The 14,748-nt window shown below is 45.6% G+C and overlaps 2 protein-coding genes across 10 annotated transcripts in view; one reads left to right on the plus strand and one right to left on the minus strand.

Annotated features, from left to right (window-relative positions):
* RABEPK (Rab9 effector protein with kelch motifs) overlaps window positions 1-6,943 on the plus strand; it is a 37,229-nt gene extending 30,286 nt beyond the window's left edge. For 7 of the 8 annotated variants that reach the window (XM_078327041.1, XM_078327030.1, XM_035257418.3 and 4 more), the window contains 4 exons: window positions 14-175; window positions 1,606-1,755; window positions 5,556-5,705; window positions 6,624-6,943. In XM_078327041.1, coding sequence (XP_078183167.1) covers window positions 14-175; window positions 1,606-1,755; window positions 5,556-5,705; window positions 6,624-6,916 — 755 coding nt within the window. In that variant the 3' untranslated portion in view covers window positions 6,917-6,943. The remainder of the gene's footprint in view (window positions 1-13; window positions 176-1,605; window positions 1,756-5,555; window positions 5,706-6,623) is intronic. The other variant, XM_035257399.3, reaches the window with a different exon arrangement.
* A 1,957-nt stretch (window positions 6,944-8,900) lies between these two features.
* HSPA5 (heat shock protein family A (Hsp70) member 5) lies at window positions 8,901-14,389 on the minus strand. 2 transcript variants are annotated; one of them, XM_009002941.4, is made up of 9 exons: window positions 14,360-14,389; window positions 14,042-14,248; window positions 13,714-13,945; window positions 13,219-13,356; window positions 12,448-12,560; window positions 11,965-12,355; window positions 11,604-11,841; window positions 11,152-11,319; window positions 8,901-9,806 (listed from the first exon to the last, which is right to left on the minus strand). In XM_009002941.4, the coding sequence occupies exons 2-9, from the start codon at window positions 14,161-14,163 to the stop codon at window positions 9,244-9,246; spliced, it is 1,965 nt and encodes a 654-aa protein (XP_009001189.1). In that variant the 5' UTR covers window positions 14,164-14,248; window positions 14,360-14,389; the 3' UTR covers window positions 8,901-9,243. The 2 variants fall into 2 exon arrangements, with proteins under 2 accessions (XP_009001189.1, XP_009001187.1); XM_009002939.4 differs by having other exon boundaries at window positions 14,332-14,389.
* Window positions 14,390-14,748: the final 359 nt, after the last annotated feature.

A 14,748-nucleotide genomic window follows, 5' to 3' on the forward strand; every position in this document is an offset into this window, starting at 1 on the left:
GTCTTTGGCCCAGAAACCAGGACATGGACCATGCCAGAAGTGACCAGCCCCCCACCATCCCCAAGAACATTCCACACATCATCAGCAGCCATTGGAAACCAGCTGTATGTCTTTGGGGGCGGAGAGAGAGGTGCCCAGCCCGTGCAGGATGTAAAGCTGCATGTGTTTGACGCAAGTATGGACTGGTGGGCACCTCGGGGCTGCCACTTACTGGTCAGGGCCATCCCAGCCTGCAAATTACCTAACGTAGGAAGCATAAGTTAGAAAAGGAAAGGCTGGCTGAGTGTCTCACTTCTACACTTATTTGTTTTATCTCTTAGCTGAGATCTTTTTCCCACAGCAAAACTGGCATTTAAAAAGGTATAATGAGGCCTGGCATGGTGGCTCACACCTGTAATCCCAGCGCTTTGGGAGGCTGAGGCAGGTCAATCACTTGAGGTTAGGAGTTCGAGAACAGCCTGGCCAACATACTTTGTCTCTGCTAAAACTACAAAAATTAGCCAGGAATGGTGGCACATGCCTTGTAATCTTAGTTGCTCAGGAGGCTGAGGCAGGAGAATTGCTTGAACCTGGGAAGAGGAGGTTTCAGTGAGCTGAGATTGGGCCACTGCACTCAGCCTGGGTGACAGAGTGAGACTCCCTCTCAATTAATTAGTTAATTAATTAATTTTTTTAAAGGTAGGCCATGCCTATAATCCCAGTACTTTGGGAGGCCAAGGTGGGCAGATCACCTGAGGTCAGGAGTTCGAAACCAGACTGGCCAAAATGGTGAAACCATGTCTCTACCAAAAATACAAAAATTAGCTAGGTGTGGTGGTGGATGCCTGTAATCCCAGCTACTCGGGAGGTTGAGGCAGGAGAATCGCTTGAACCCAGGAGGCAGAGGTTGCAGTGAACCGAGATGGCACCATTGCACTCCAGCCTGGGCAACAGAGCAAGGCTCCATCTCAAAAATAAATAAATAAAAAGGTATAATGATCAAATTAAAAAGTTTAAACCTTACAGTTTATAAAGTAAAAAAGTAAAAGAAAGAACAAGGAAGATAAAAAACAGACAAAACTAAAAGATTCTTCTTTAGCCTTTCCTTTCCATGCTTTAGATGCATGCCACCATGCCAGGCTGATTTTGGTTTTTTTTTTTTGAGACAGAGTCTCGCTCTGTTGCCAAGGCTGGAGAGTGCAGTGGTACAATCTTGGCTCACTGTAACCTCCACCTCCCAGGTTCAAGTGATTCTCCTGCCTCAGCCTCCCAAGTAGCTGGAGTTACTAGGCACCTGCCACCATGGCCAACTAATTTTTTTCTGTGTATTTTTAGTAGAGATAGCGTTTTGCCATGTTGGCTAGGCTGGTCTTGAACTCCTGACCTCAGTTAATTCACTTGCCTCTGCCTCCCAAAATGCTGGGATTACAAGTGTGAGCCACCACACCCAGACTATAGGATGTAAAATGAGGGATGCCAGGATTGGGTTGGGGAGTTGGAGTAAATGACCCCAAGGTTGCTTCCTGCATGGGACATCTCTACTTGCTGGGAGATGATACAGAGTCTATTTCTTGTGTTTTTGTTTAATAGCTTTGCCTTTTGATGTTATTGAATTTACTTTTCTAGGCACTCTGACCTGGTCACAGCCAGAGACACTTGGAAATCCTCCATCCCCCCGGCACGGTCATGTGATGGTGGCAGCAGGAACAAAGCTCTTCATCCATGGAGGCTTGGCAGGGGACAAATTCTATGATGATTTCCACTGCATTGATATAAGTAAGCAGGGCATGGGGGCTTGTCATTTAAAATTGTTATTTTTATTTTTTTTTTAGACAGGATCTATCTCTGTCACTCAGGCTGGAGTGCAGTGGCATGATCTCAGTAGCCTCGGCCTCCTGGGCTCAAGTGATCCTGCTACCTCATCCTCCCCTGTAGCTGGAGCTACAGGTTCGTGCCACCATGCTCGGCTAATATAAAATTTTATTTTGGTAGAGACAAGGTCTCACCACGTTGCCCAGGCTGTTCTCAAACTTCTGTGCTCAAGTGATTTTTAAAAATGTACTTTGAAATAATATAGCCTTGCTCGGCCAGGCGCAATGGCTCATGCCTGGACCTTGGGAGGCCACCATGCCCAGCTAATTTTTTTCTGTGTATTTTTAGTAGAGAGTTTTGCCATGTTGGAGTAGATTTTTGCCAAGGCAGGTAGATCACCTGAGGTCAGGAGTTTGAGACCAGTCTGGCTAACATGGTAAAACCCCATGTCTCCTAAAAATACAAAAATTAGCCTGGTGTCATAGCACACATGCCTGTAATCCAAGCTACTTGGGCACCTGAGGCAGGAGACTCACTTAAACCCAGGAGTTGGAGGTTGTGGTGAACCGAGACCATGCCACTGCACTCCAGACTCTATCTCAAAAAAAAAAAAAAAAACTGGGCACAGTGCCTCACACCTGTAATCCCAGAACTTCGGGAGGCCGAGGTAGGCAGATCATCTGAGGTCAGGAGTTTGAGACCAGCCTGCCCAACATGGTGAGATCCCATCTCTGCTAAAAATAGAAAAATTAGCCAGGCTTGGCGGGTACCTGTAGTCCTAGCTACTTGGGAGGCTGAGGCAGGAGAATCACTTGAACCCGGGAGGCAGAGGTTGCCATGAGTCACGATCACACTCCTTCACTCCAGCCTGGGGTGACAGAATGAGACTCTGTCTTAGGGAAAAAAAAAAAAAAGAAACAAGAAAAGAAAAGAAAAAGAAAATATAGCCTTGCTCTTATGGGTAAGTAACTTGACCAGCTGGCAGAATCTTCATCAGATTCTGTCACCTCTGGACAGAATATTAATAATAAAAAACCATAGGCCGGGCGCAGTGGCTCAAGCCTGTAATCCCAGCACTTTGGGAGGCCGAGGCAGGTGAATCAGAAGGTCAAGAGATCAAGACCATCCTGGTCAACATGGTGAAACCCTGTCTCTACTAAAAATACAAAAACTTAGCTGGGCATAGTGGCGTGTGCCTGTAATCCCAGCTACTCAGGAGGCTGAGGCAGGAGAATTGCCTGAACCGAGGAGGCAGAGGTTGCGGTGAGCCGAGATTGCGCCATTGCACTCCAGCCTGGGTAACAAGAGCGAAACTCTGTCTCCAAAAAAAAAATAAATAAATAAATAACCATAGCACTAAATAATCTCCTGAGTGCTTATTATGGACCCAGCCATTTATTGTCTCTCATCCTTCCAACAGTACTGTCCTTTCATTACAACCCACTATGCTCTGTGTTGGCCTATTGGATTTCTTTCACCTGTTAGCCATTAACCCATGTAGGGCTTGGATAACATGAAGGTAGATGACCAGAATTTTATGTTTGTCATGCTAAATGGTTGAAAACAGTGGGAAGAGTTAAAGAGAACATGAGAAATATCTTTAAGTATCTGAAGGGCTTATAGGCCATGGAGACGCTGGACTCATTCTGGGCCATTCCGTCAAGCTGTGAGATCCACGATGGCAGGGAACTTGTCTATTTTTTTCTCCGGTACATTTCTAGCACTTAGCACAGTGTCTGGCAGATAGTGGGTGACAAGTACTTTTTTTTTTTTTTTTGAGTCGGAGTTTCGCTGTTGTTACCCAGACTGGAGTGCAATGGCACAATCTCGGCTCACCACAACCTCCGCCTTCTGGGTTCGAGCAATTCTCCTGCCTCACCCTCCCGAGTAGCTGGGATTACAGGCGCGCACCACCATGCCCAGCTAATTTTTGTATTTTTAGTAGAGACGGGGTTTCACCTTGTTGACCAGGATGGTCTCCATCTCTTGACCTTGTGATCCACCCGCCTCAGCCTCCCAAAGTGCTGGGATTATAGGCGTGAGCCACCGCGCCCGGCCAAGTACTTTTTTTTCAGATGGTGTCTCACTTGGTCGCCCAGTGAATGCAATGATGTGATCTTAGCTCACGGCAACCTCTTCCTCTCAGGTCAAGTGATTCTTCTGCCTCAGCCTCCTGAGTAGCTGGGACAACAGACACGTGCCACCATGCCCAGATAATTTTTATGTTTTCTGTAGAGACAGGGTTTCACCATGTTGCCCAGGCTGGTCTCCCAACTCCTGGACTCAAGGGATCTGCCCACCTTGGCCTCCCAAAGTGCTGGGATTCCAGGCATGAGCCACTGTGCCCGGCCCATATCTATTATTGAGTGGATGGATGAATGAACGAACATGTTTTGCATTGCTCCAGACTACAAGAACTGGAACAGTGGGGAGAAGGGAACATGGGAAGTCCTGTGTAGTGTATTGGGCAACCTTGCCAAGCTCCATGACATCTGAGGCCAGGGGACACTGGCTTTGTGATTCCTGCATTGGCTAGAATTTTGGCCATACCCCTTGATTCTCCCTTCCTACTCTGAGATGCAGGGCCTCTGCCTTGCATTGACAGATGGAAAAACCATTCCTTGCAGGCAGTCAGATGGGGTTTTCATGCTTATTTTTAAAAAGAAAATCTTTTTCTGTTGTTAGGAACTACTTGTTGACTATTTTTCCTGCCTACCCAAGTAGTTCTCTAAATGTAAAATCCAGTGATAGCTTGCCTTATTTAAATGCTTGTTTGGGCTGGGTACAGTGGGTCATGACTGTAAGCCTCTGTTTCCCAAAAAAAAATTCAGCTGGGCATGGTGGCTCGTGCCTGTAATCCTAGCACTTTGGGAGGCCGAGGCGGGTGGATCACCTGAAGTCAGGAGTTGGAGACCAGCCTGGCCAACATGATGAAACCCCATCTCTATTAAAAATACAAAAATTAGCTGGGCGTGGTGGCACATGCTTGTAATCCAAGCTACTTGGGAAGCTGAGGCAGGAGAATCACTTGAATCCTGGAGGCGGAGGTTGCAGTGAACAGAGAGCTCATCACTGCACTCCAGCCTGGGTGACAAAGTGAGACTCAGTCTCAAAAGAAAAAAAATGCTTGTTTGAAAAGATGGAAGTTTTCCTACATAAATAGGTTGGAAGGAGGTGCTTAGGCAGCATGTGACAGTGTAGAAAACACAGGCTTTGGAGCCAGACCTGAGTGCAGCCTAGCTCTACCAATTACAAATTCTTGTTTGCTTATTTGTAAGAAGCAAGGGATAGGCAGAAGTAATAGCAATTTTGTGGGGCTCCTATGAGAATTTAGTGAGCAAAATTTGTTTAGCCTGCATTTACAATTTGCTAAGGAACTGTATTTAAAACACAGAGAGAGAGAGAGAGAGAGAGAGAGAGAGAGAGAGAGAGAGAGAGAGAGAGAGAAACTGAACTGATTCGAGGCATTCGAGTGAATAGTTGAAGGTTATTATAAAGATTGTATCACATTTCTGTGGGACCCAAAGACCGCCTACATCAGAATCACCTGGGATTCTGGGAATCACTGAGCTCCTCCCTCCCTTCCTCCCTGGACTACCCAATCATGATGTCAGAATTCCCCAAATAATTCTTATGTGCACTAAACCTCTCAGTGCTCTTGGTGAATGACTTTCAGTGACTGGTGTGCAAACTGCAGTCGATAGGTAAGTTTGAAAGCACATCTTAGCTCATGTTGTGCCAAAGCCTTTTCTTTTTCCTGGCAGGTGACATGAAATGGCAGAAGCTAAGTCCCACTGGGGCTACTCCAGCAGGCTGTGCTGCCCACTCAGCTGTGGCTGTGGGAAAACACTTGTACATCTTTGGTGGAATGACTCCTGCAGGAGCACTGGACACAATGTACCAGTATCACACAGGTGAGCAGGTGTCCCTGGGAATCTTTAAACAAATCTAAACATCCTTTGAAAGGTGATGCAGTGCTTCGGTTTTCCAATTTGGTTCCTCTGTGTCTAAATCCAAAAAAATGAAAACTGTCGGGATGAGGTCATTAAAGCAGCAATGCTGCCATGAGGTTTTTTTACTTTTATTTTCTGTTAGGGCTCAGCTGATACAGTAAATCACTGAGCATTAGGCCGGGCACAGTGGCTCATGTCTGTAATCCTAGTACTTTGGGAGATCGAGGTGGGTGGATCATGAGGTCAGGAGTTCGAGACCAGCCTGGCCAATATGGTGAAACCCCATCTCTACCAAAAAAAAAAATACAAAACTTGCTGGGCGTGGTGGCGGGTGCCTGTAATCCTAGTTCCTTGGGAGGCTGAGGCAGGAGAATGGCTTGAATCTGGGAGGCGGAGGTGGCGGTGAGTGGAGATGGTGCCATTGCACTACAGCCTGGGCAACAAGAGTGAAACTCCTCTCAAAAAAAAAAAAAAATCACTAAGCATTTCTGGAAACTTCTTTACTTTTAAAATTGAGGCCAGGAGCGGTGGCTCATGCCTATAATCCCAGCACTTTGGGAGGTGGAGGTGGGTGGATCATGAGGTCAAGAGATAGGGACCATCCTGGTCAACAAGGTGAAACCCCGTCTCTACTAAAAATACAAAAATTAGCTGGGCATGGTGGTGCGCACCTGTAGTCCCAGCTACTCAGGAGGCCGAGGCAGGAGAATTGCTTGAACCCAGAAGGCGGAAGTTGCAATGAGACGAGATTGTGCCATTGCACTCCAGTCTGGGTAACAACAGTGAAACTCTCTCAAAAAAAAAAAAAATTGTATTCAGATTTTGGCTTTCACTACCTGGAAATTTCTTAACACGAAGCCTTTTCCCTCCCCAACATAGAAAAGCAGCATTGGACTTTGCTTAAGTTTGACACTTTTCTACCCCCTGGACGATTGGACCACTCCATGTGTATCATTCCATGGCCAGTGACATGTGCGTCTGAGAAAGAAGATTCCAATTCTCTCAGTCTGAACCATGAAGCTGAGAAAGTGGATTCAGCTGACACAGTAATGACCCACAGTGGTGACTCACATGAGGAAAGCCGGGCTGATACACTGCTGTGTTTTGTGTTTGGTGGGATGAATACAGAAGGGGAAATTTATGATGATTGTATTGTGACTGCAGTTGACTAATAAAACCCACGTTTTTATTACCTGTCAGTTACTTTCAGAATCTTTGAGTAAAACCTTAGCTGTTTCATGCCTCCAAAATATCTTATGCACTATATGTTTTTCTCCTATGTTGGTAGGTGAAGAAATTGATACAAATAATTCATTTGCACTACACCTTGCTATATTGCCTCTCAGAGCTCTTGGGAATGACTTTCAGTAACTGGTTTGCAAACTGCAGTAGTTAAGTATTGCTCAATGCAAAAACCTCCAATATATTAATATAAAAGTCTTTACCAGCAATGCAAACCTAGGAGGTGGGATTAGTGTACTGAATGCTAATCACAAGAAGGTTGCAATAGGTTGCAGAAAGTTAAAGTTGCAGAATTGGCTGGGCATGGTGGCTCACACCTGTAATCCCAGCACTTTAGGAGGCTGAGGTGGGCAGATCGTGAGGTCAGGAGATTGAGACCATCCTGGATAACACGGTGAAACCTATCTCTACTAAAAATACAAAAAGTTAGCCAGGCATGGTGACACACACCTGTAGTCCCAACTACTCCAGAGGATGAGGCAGGAGAATTGCTTGAACCTGGGAGGTGGAGGTTGCAGTGAGCCAAAATTGCACTATTGCGCTGCTGGGATTTCAGGTGTGAGTAACCAGACCTGGCCACAATCCTGGATTTCATGTTAGCACCAGCCTGCCCTTTACTGATCATACTATTTAACTGGACCATTGTTTTCTTCAAGAAGGCAATCTAAGTAATCTTAAACCGGTTTTGACACAAACCACTGCCTTTAACCCACCCATAGTGAGGGGATTTAGCGTAGTTTCAATGTCACCATCCTAGATCCCACCCCAGTACCACTAATGAGAAATTTCAGGCATGGAGATTCTGACGCAGCTAGGATTCACAATATACCTTTACATCCTAAAGTTACAAATTAAATCCGAGTATGTAAAGTTAATACCAGTGGTTGGGTACAGTGGCTCACGCCAGTAATCCCAGCACTTTGAGAGGCCAAGGAGGGCAGATCACAAAATCAGGAGATCAAGACCATCCTGGACAACATGGTGAAACCCTGTCTCTATTAAAATACAAAAAATTGGGCTGGGCACGCGGTGGCTCACGCCTATGATCCCAGCACTTTGGGAGGCCGAGGCGGGTGGATCACGAGGTTGAGATCGAGACCATCCTGGTCAACAGGGTGAAACCCTGTCTCTACTAAAAATACAAAAATTAGCTGGGCATGGTGGTGCGCGCCTGTAGTCCCAGCTACTCGGGAGGCTGAGGCAGGAGAATTGCTTGAACCCAGAAGGTGGAGGTTGCGGTGAGCCGAGATCGTGCCATTGCACTCCAGTCTGGGTAACAACAGCGAAACTTCGTCTCAAAAAAAATAAAATTAAAATAAAATACAAAAAATTAGCTGGGCATAGTGGCAGGCACCTGTGGTCCCACCTACTCAAGAGGCTGAGGCAGGGGAATCATTTGAACCCAGGAGGTGGAGGTTGCAGTGAGTCAAGATCATGCACTCCAACCTGGTGTCAGCACCTCCGTCTCAAAAAATAAAGTTAATACCAGTGATCACTCACTCCCTGTCAATTCTCATAGAGAATCCAAGCAGCTATGAAGCATAATTAAAAAACACCAGAAGGCAGTTCTAGAAAGATAAGGGGAAATAGGAAACCAAGATATGTTCAAGAAAACCCCACTCCTGGGCACTGAAATGCCCCTCACTTAGGTAGAGGTATGGATTAACTTCTCTCCCCTTAGATTAAGGCAAAAGCTGAGCATGGTGGTGATTAGCTGGGAGACTGAGGTGGAAGATCACTTGAGCCCAGGAGAGAGGGGACAAAAGCAAATTCCCTGGAAGCATTAAATAGAAGTGTCTCCATATCCCAACATACCAAACACTCCCTTCCCCTCACCCCACGCACAAGAATCTGGCCTTATATTTCCTAAATAATTGATCTAATTAGCAGCTTTTCACAAACATTAGACCAGTGTAAATAACAAACATTTATTGGTGTCACTTATGGTAGAAAAAACTTCCTACACCAGATGCACGTGACCCAATTGTTAAATAGAACATTTTGAAGGTGAACACACACCCTAACCCAGGTTTTTTTACCCACTTTTTAAGATGGCCAATTCTTCTCCCCCGCCCCCCCAGACATGTGAGCAACTGCTAATGAAAAGCAGTAAACAGCCACTTGGGCTATAGCATTTTCAACTCCACTCTGAGGTGAAGATTCCAATTACATTCGAGACTTAAGTTCTCTCAATGTTTTCCTAGCAAAAGTTCCTGAGTCCAGTATTTACAATATTACAGCACTAGCAGATCACTGTCTACAACTCATCCTTTTCTGCTGTATCCTCTTCACCAGTTGGAGGAGGGCCTGCACTGCCATAGAGTTTGCTGATAATTGGCTGAACAACTTCTTCCAGTTCCTTCTTCTTAGCTTTGAAGTCTTCAATGTCAGCATCTTGGTGGCTTTCCAGCCATTCAATCTTTTCTTCTACAGCTTTTTCCATGGTCTCTTTATCTTCAGAGGAAAGTTTACCTCCTAGCTTTTCTTTATCTCCAATCTGATTCTTTAGAGAATAGGCATAACTTTCCAACTCATTTCGAGTATCAATGCGCTCCTTGAGCTTTTTATCTTCCTCGGCAAACTTCTCAGCATCATTAACCATCCTTTCGATTTCTTCAGGTGTCAGGCGATTCTGATCATTGGTAATTGTGATCTTATTTTTGTTCCCTGTACCCTTGTCTTCAGCTGTCACTCGAAGAATACCATTCACATCTATCTCAAAGGTGACTTCAATCTGTGGGACCCCACGAGGAGCAGGAGGAATTCCAGTCAGATCAAATGTACCCAGAAGATGATTGTCTTTTGTCAGGGGTCTTTCACCTAGAAGTTACATACAGAAAAACTTGTTAGTTGTTATTGACAAACATTAGCACATCTAGATCCCCACATTTCAGTCTGAAGCATAAAGTGAAAGGCCAAAAGTAACACTTTTGGTTTGAAAACAATTTCATATTGGTCTACAAGGAGCAGCAACAGGTACTAACAATGAGTTAGGTTACTACCTATTAACTCAACTGAATTTTATCTTTTTTAAAGTGCTGTGAACTCCTTTTTCTTGTACTCAAGGAGCAGCTCAGAAGTTATTATTAATAAGAATGCTAAATACTGGCCGGGTACAGTGGCTCGCACCTGTAATAAACCCAGCACTTTGGAAGGCTGAGGTGGGTGGATCACCTGAAGTCAGGAATTCAAGACCAGCCTGGCCAACATGGAAAAATCCCACCTCTACTAATAGAAAAATTAGCCGGGTGTGGTGGCAGGCACCTGTAAATCCCAGTTACTTGGGAGAGGGGTGCTAAGGCAGGGTAACTGCTTGGGAGGCGGAGATTATAGGTCACGCCACTGCACCCCAGCCTGGGTGACAGAGCAAGACTCCATCTCAAAAAAAAAGCTAAGTATCTAGATATAAAACAACATTATTCAAATTAAGACCCCCATTTGAAAAGAGCAGTTACTTAGGTCCCTAGCCACTTCAATAAAACATATTAAGTCATATTCTTTCAAAATATGCCACAAGAGGCCAGGCACGGTGGCTCACGCCTGTAATGACAACACTTTGGGAAGCCAAGGTGGGTGGATCACGAGGTCAGGAGTTCAAGACCAAACTGGTCAACATGTTGAAACCCTGTCTCTACTAAAAAAAAAAAAAAAAAAATGCAAAAATTAGCTGGGCATGATGGCTTGTGCCTGTAATCCCAGCAGTTGAGGCAGGAGAATCTGAAACTGGGAGGTGGAGGTTGCAGTGAGCCAAAATCACACCGTTGCACTCCAGCCTGGGCTACAGAGCGAGACTCCATCTCAAAAAATATATAAATAAATAAATAAGCAAGCCATGATAGACCGGGCATGGTGGCTTATGCCTGTAATCCCAGTACTTTGGGAGGCTGAGGCAGGCATTTCTCCTGAGGTCAAGAATTTGAGACCAGCCTGACCAACATGGTGAGACTCCATCTCTGCTAAAAATACAGAAATTAGCCGGGCGTGGTGGTACACGGCTGTAATCTCAGCTACTCCGGAGGATGAGGCAGGAGAATTGCTTAAACCTGGGAAGCGGAGATTGCAGTGGGCTAAGACCGCGCCATTGCACTCCAGCATGGGCAACAGCATGACTCTGTCTCAAAAAAAGAAGAAAAAAGCCATGATATGAGCAAATTTAAGTAATTACCTTCATAGACCTTGATTGTAACAGTGGGTTGATTATCAGAAGCTGTAGAAAAGATCTGAGACTTCTTGGTGGGCACCACTGTGTTCCTTGGAATCAGTTTGGTCATGACACCTCCCACAGTTTCAATACCAAGTGTAAGGGGACATACATCAAGCAGTACCAGGTCACCTGTAAGGATAAATTATTTACTTCTAATTCAAGTTCTCCCCATAAGCTATATAAAATTTATCTCTTTGTCTTACCATTTGGTTAGGTTCTAACCCACACATTTTAAAGGCAGTGAATTAAACAGTTGCTAATGATCTTGAGAGTGCATCAGTCTTGTCTTCACTATACCCTTTACTAGCTATGTGCCCTTGCTGCTCTTATTCTGGTATTTTCTAAAGCAACGGCTAACTAATCTTCCATCAAGCTACTGAAATACTATGAAAGATGTTGCAATGATGACTTACCTGTATCTTGATCACCAGAGAGCACACCAGCCTGGACAGCAGCACCATATGCAACAGCCTCATCTGGGTTTATGCCACGGGATGGTTCCTTGCCATTGAAGAACTCTTTAACCAGTTGCTGAATCTTTGGAATTCGAGTAGAGCCACCAACAAGAACAATTTCATCAATATCAGACTTCTTCAAATCAGAATCTTCCAACACTTTCTGGACAGGCTTCATAGTAGACCGGAACAGATCCTAGGGAAAAAAAAAAAGACATGGTTTCTGTGATGTTTGTTGTTATCTAAGTATCTAGATGCAATGTCCCAAAATCAAACCCTAACAAGATCTCGTTAGCAAAGCAGAAAACAAGGAACATACCATGTTTAGCTCTTCAAATTTGGCCCGAGTCAGGGTCTCGGAAAAGTCCTCTCCTTCATAGAAGGACTCAATTTCAATTCTTGCTTGATGTTGAGAAGACAGGGCCCGTTTGGCTTTTTCTACCTCACGCCGGAGTTTCTGCACAGCTCTGTTGTCTTTCCTGACGTCTTTGCCAGTCTTCTTTTTGTATAGCTTGATGAAGTGTTCCATGACACGCTGGTCAAAGTCTTCTCCACCCAGATGAGTATCTCCATTAGTGGCCACGACTTCAAAGACGCCATTGTCAATGGTGAGAAGAGATACATCGAAGGTTCCGCCACCCAGGTCAAACACCAGGATGTTCTTCTCCCCCTCCCTCTTATCCAGGCCATAAGCAATAGCAGCTGCCGTACTATTAGGAGAATGAAAAAGGGAAAAGTTTTGTCAGTTGCTCACATTTCCACTATTTGGCAAATATGCTGTATCCCTGAATTTCATACTTACGGCTCATTGATGATCCTCATAACATTTAGCCCGGCAATAGTTCCAGCATCTTTGGTAGCTTGGCGTTGGGCATCATTGAAATAGGCTGGTACGGTAACAACTGCATGGGTAACCTAAAAGGATAAAAGATAATTAAGTGTATTGTCATACAGTTTAACCCTTATTTAAATTATAGTCTGGCCAAGCACAGTGGCTTGTGCCTATAATCCCAGCACCTTGGGAGCCTGAGGCAGAAGGATCACCTGAGGTCAGGATTTCAAGACCAGCCTGGGGAACATGGTAAAACCTTATCTCTTCTGAAAATACCAAAAAATTAGCCAGTAGTGGTGATGTGTGCCTGTAGTCCCAGTTACTTGGGAGGCTGAGGCAGAAGGTCTGCTTGAACCCGGGAGGCAGGGGTTGCAGTGAGCTGAAATCATGCCACTGCAGTTCAGCCTGGGCAACAGAGCAGTGTTTTTTTTTCTGTCTCAAAAAAAAAAATCACTTTAGTTTTTACATCAAACCATCACTTTATCACTTTAGTTTTTAAACCAGTTTATTGATGAGTGTGTAATATATAAAATTTTATGCCCCTGGAATTGTAAGCATTAAATTTTACATGAAAATTCTATTATTTTGTTTGGCCTATAGTAAAGTACTCAATAATTAAACCTGACAAACATGAATACCATTCAGATTAAAATTTCTGAAACCATGAAGGTTTTTACATCACAGCCAACCAAGAATACTGATGAGCAAAAAATACTTAAACATTGTTCTAGAAATATTTACCTTCTTTCCCAAATAAGCCTCAGCAGTTTCTTTCATTTTAGTGAGAACCATGGCAGAAATTTCTTCCGGAGCAAATGTCTTTGTTTGCCCACCTCCAATATCGACTTGAATGTATGGTTTAGTTTTCTTTTCAACCACCTATTTTAAAGAATTATTATTTTCAGACACAGATGCAATGACATCTCAAAGTTTAAGAAAACCCACTACCCTCCCCACAATTTGGTTTATTTTGGTCCTTTGGGGTTGCAAATTGACTAGAAATACTTCAGGGAGTATATAAGTGTCTTACAAAGTTCAGTTTTCATTGGTCTTTTATTCCGAAACTATTGTGGACAGAGTATGATAGCAAGTATACTATTAAGCTTATTGAAGTTATTACATACATCATGTCTATATCCTTCTACTGTTGCCTCAACACTTCTCCACAGACTTATAATTCTAAATACTCCCACCACCCACCCGTCCTCTAACTGGATGAGAAAAACCGGGTCAAACCTTGAACGGCAAGAATTTGATGTCCTGTTGCACAGACGGGTCGTTCCAGGTGCGGCCGATAAGCCGCTTGGCGTCAAAGACCGTGTTCTCGGGATTGGAGGTGAGCTGATTCTTGGCGGCATCGCCGATCAGACGTTCCCCTTCAGGAGTGAAGGCCACATAGGACGGTGTGATGCGGTTACCCTGATCGTTAGCGATGATCTCCACGCGGCCGTTCTTGAACACGCCGACGCTGGCAAAAAACCCGATAGAAGGACATCAGCACTGTACTTCTCACACCAGGCCAGGCGGCCACGCCCCGTCACCCGCATCCTCAAACCCCACTTACCAGGAGTAGGTGGTCCCCAGGTCGATGCCTACCACCGTGCCCACGTCCTCCTTCTTGTCCTCCTCCTCGGCCCGCGCCGTGCCGAGCAGCAGCAGCATCGCGGCCACCAGGAAGAGCTTCATCTTGCCAGTCAGTCGGGCAGCAGGCAGTGCGTCGCAGGCAGTTCAGCCACAAGCCGCAGCACAGGAGCGCAGCGCGGTTACCGACCTGCAGGCGGCAGGGTCCCGGCGTCACAAGGCGCCACGAACGAAGAGAAGGGCAGGTCTGGAAAAGCAGGCCGCGGCGCTTACCTCTCGCACTCGCGACACCCCAACCTACCGATCTGTCTGCGCTGTGTCGGCCGGCGTCGATAGTGCAGTCGCCTGTCCGGCTTATATACCCTCCCTCCAGCCCCGTCGTGGAGGCCGCCGATTGGTGAAGGCACTGCTCGGTGGAGGCCGTTGATTGGCCCAGGCCACCAAGCTGGCTGCCGCCGATTCGAAGCGGCCTCCTCCGCAACAAACGTCACTGCTCCGCCCCCCCAGCTGATTCATTGGCTGTTACTCGTTCCTAACGTAAACCAATGGTAGATAACATCCGCCCGTCCGCCGGTTCCATTGGTTCAGCAGCTGTCTATCCCTCCTGCGACTTCTCACCCCGAGGCATTTCCGCTGGTAATCGCCCGGGTCCCGCCTCACGCTGGGCCCTAGCGGGTTCCGAGCAGATCC

This window comes from Callithrix jacchus, chromosome 1, assembly GCF_049354715.1.
Source record: "Callithrix jacchus isolate 240 chromosome 1, calJac240_pri, whole genome shotgun sequence".
Lineage (NCBI taxonomy): Eukaryota > Metazoa > Chordata > Mammalia > Primates > Cebidae > Callithrix > Callithrix jacchus.

Bases quoted from the DNA above. Each gene is read 5' to 3' on its own strand.
- HSPA5 (XM_009002941.4), bottom strand. From the start codon at position 14,163: ATGAAGCTCTTCCTGGTGGCCGCGATGCTGCTGCTGCTCGGCACGGCG. The intron at 13,946-14,041 runs GTAAGTGGGGTT...GTTTTTTGCCAG, and splicing joins CTGGGGACCACCTACTCCTG to CGTCGGCGTGTTCAAGAACG. The intron at 9,807-11,151 runs GTAATTACTTAA...TGTAACTTCTAG, and splicing joins TACAATCAAGGTCTATGAAG to GTGAAAGACCCCTGACAAAA.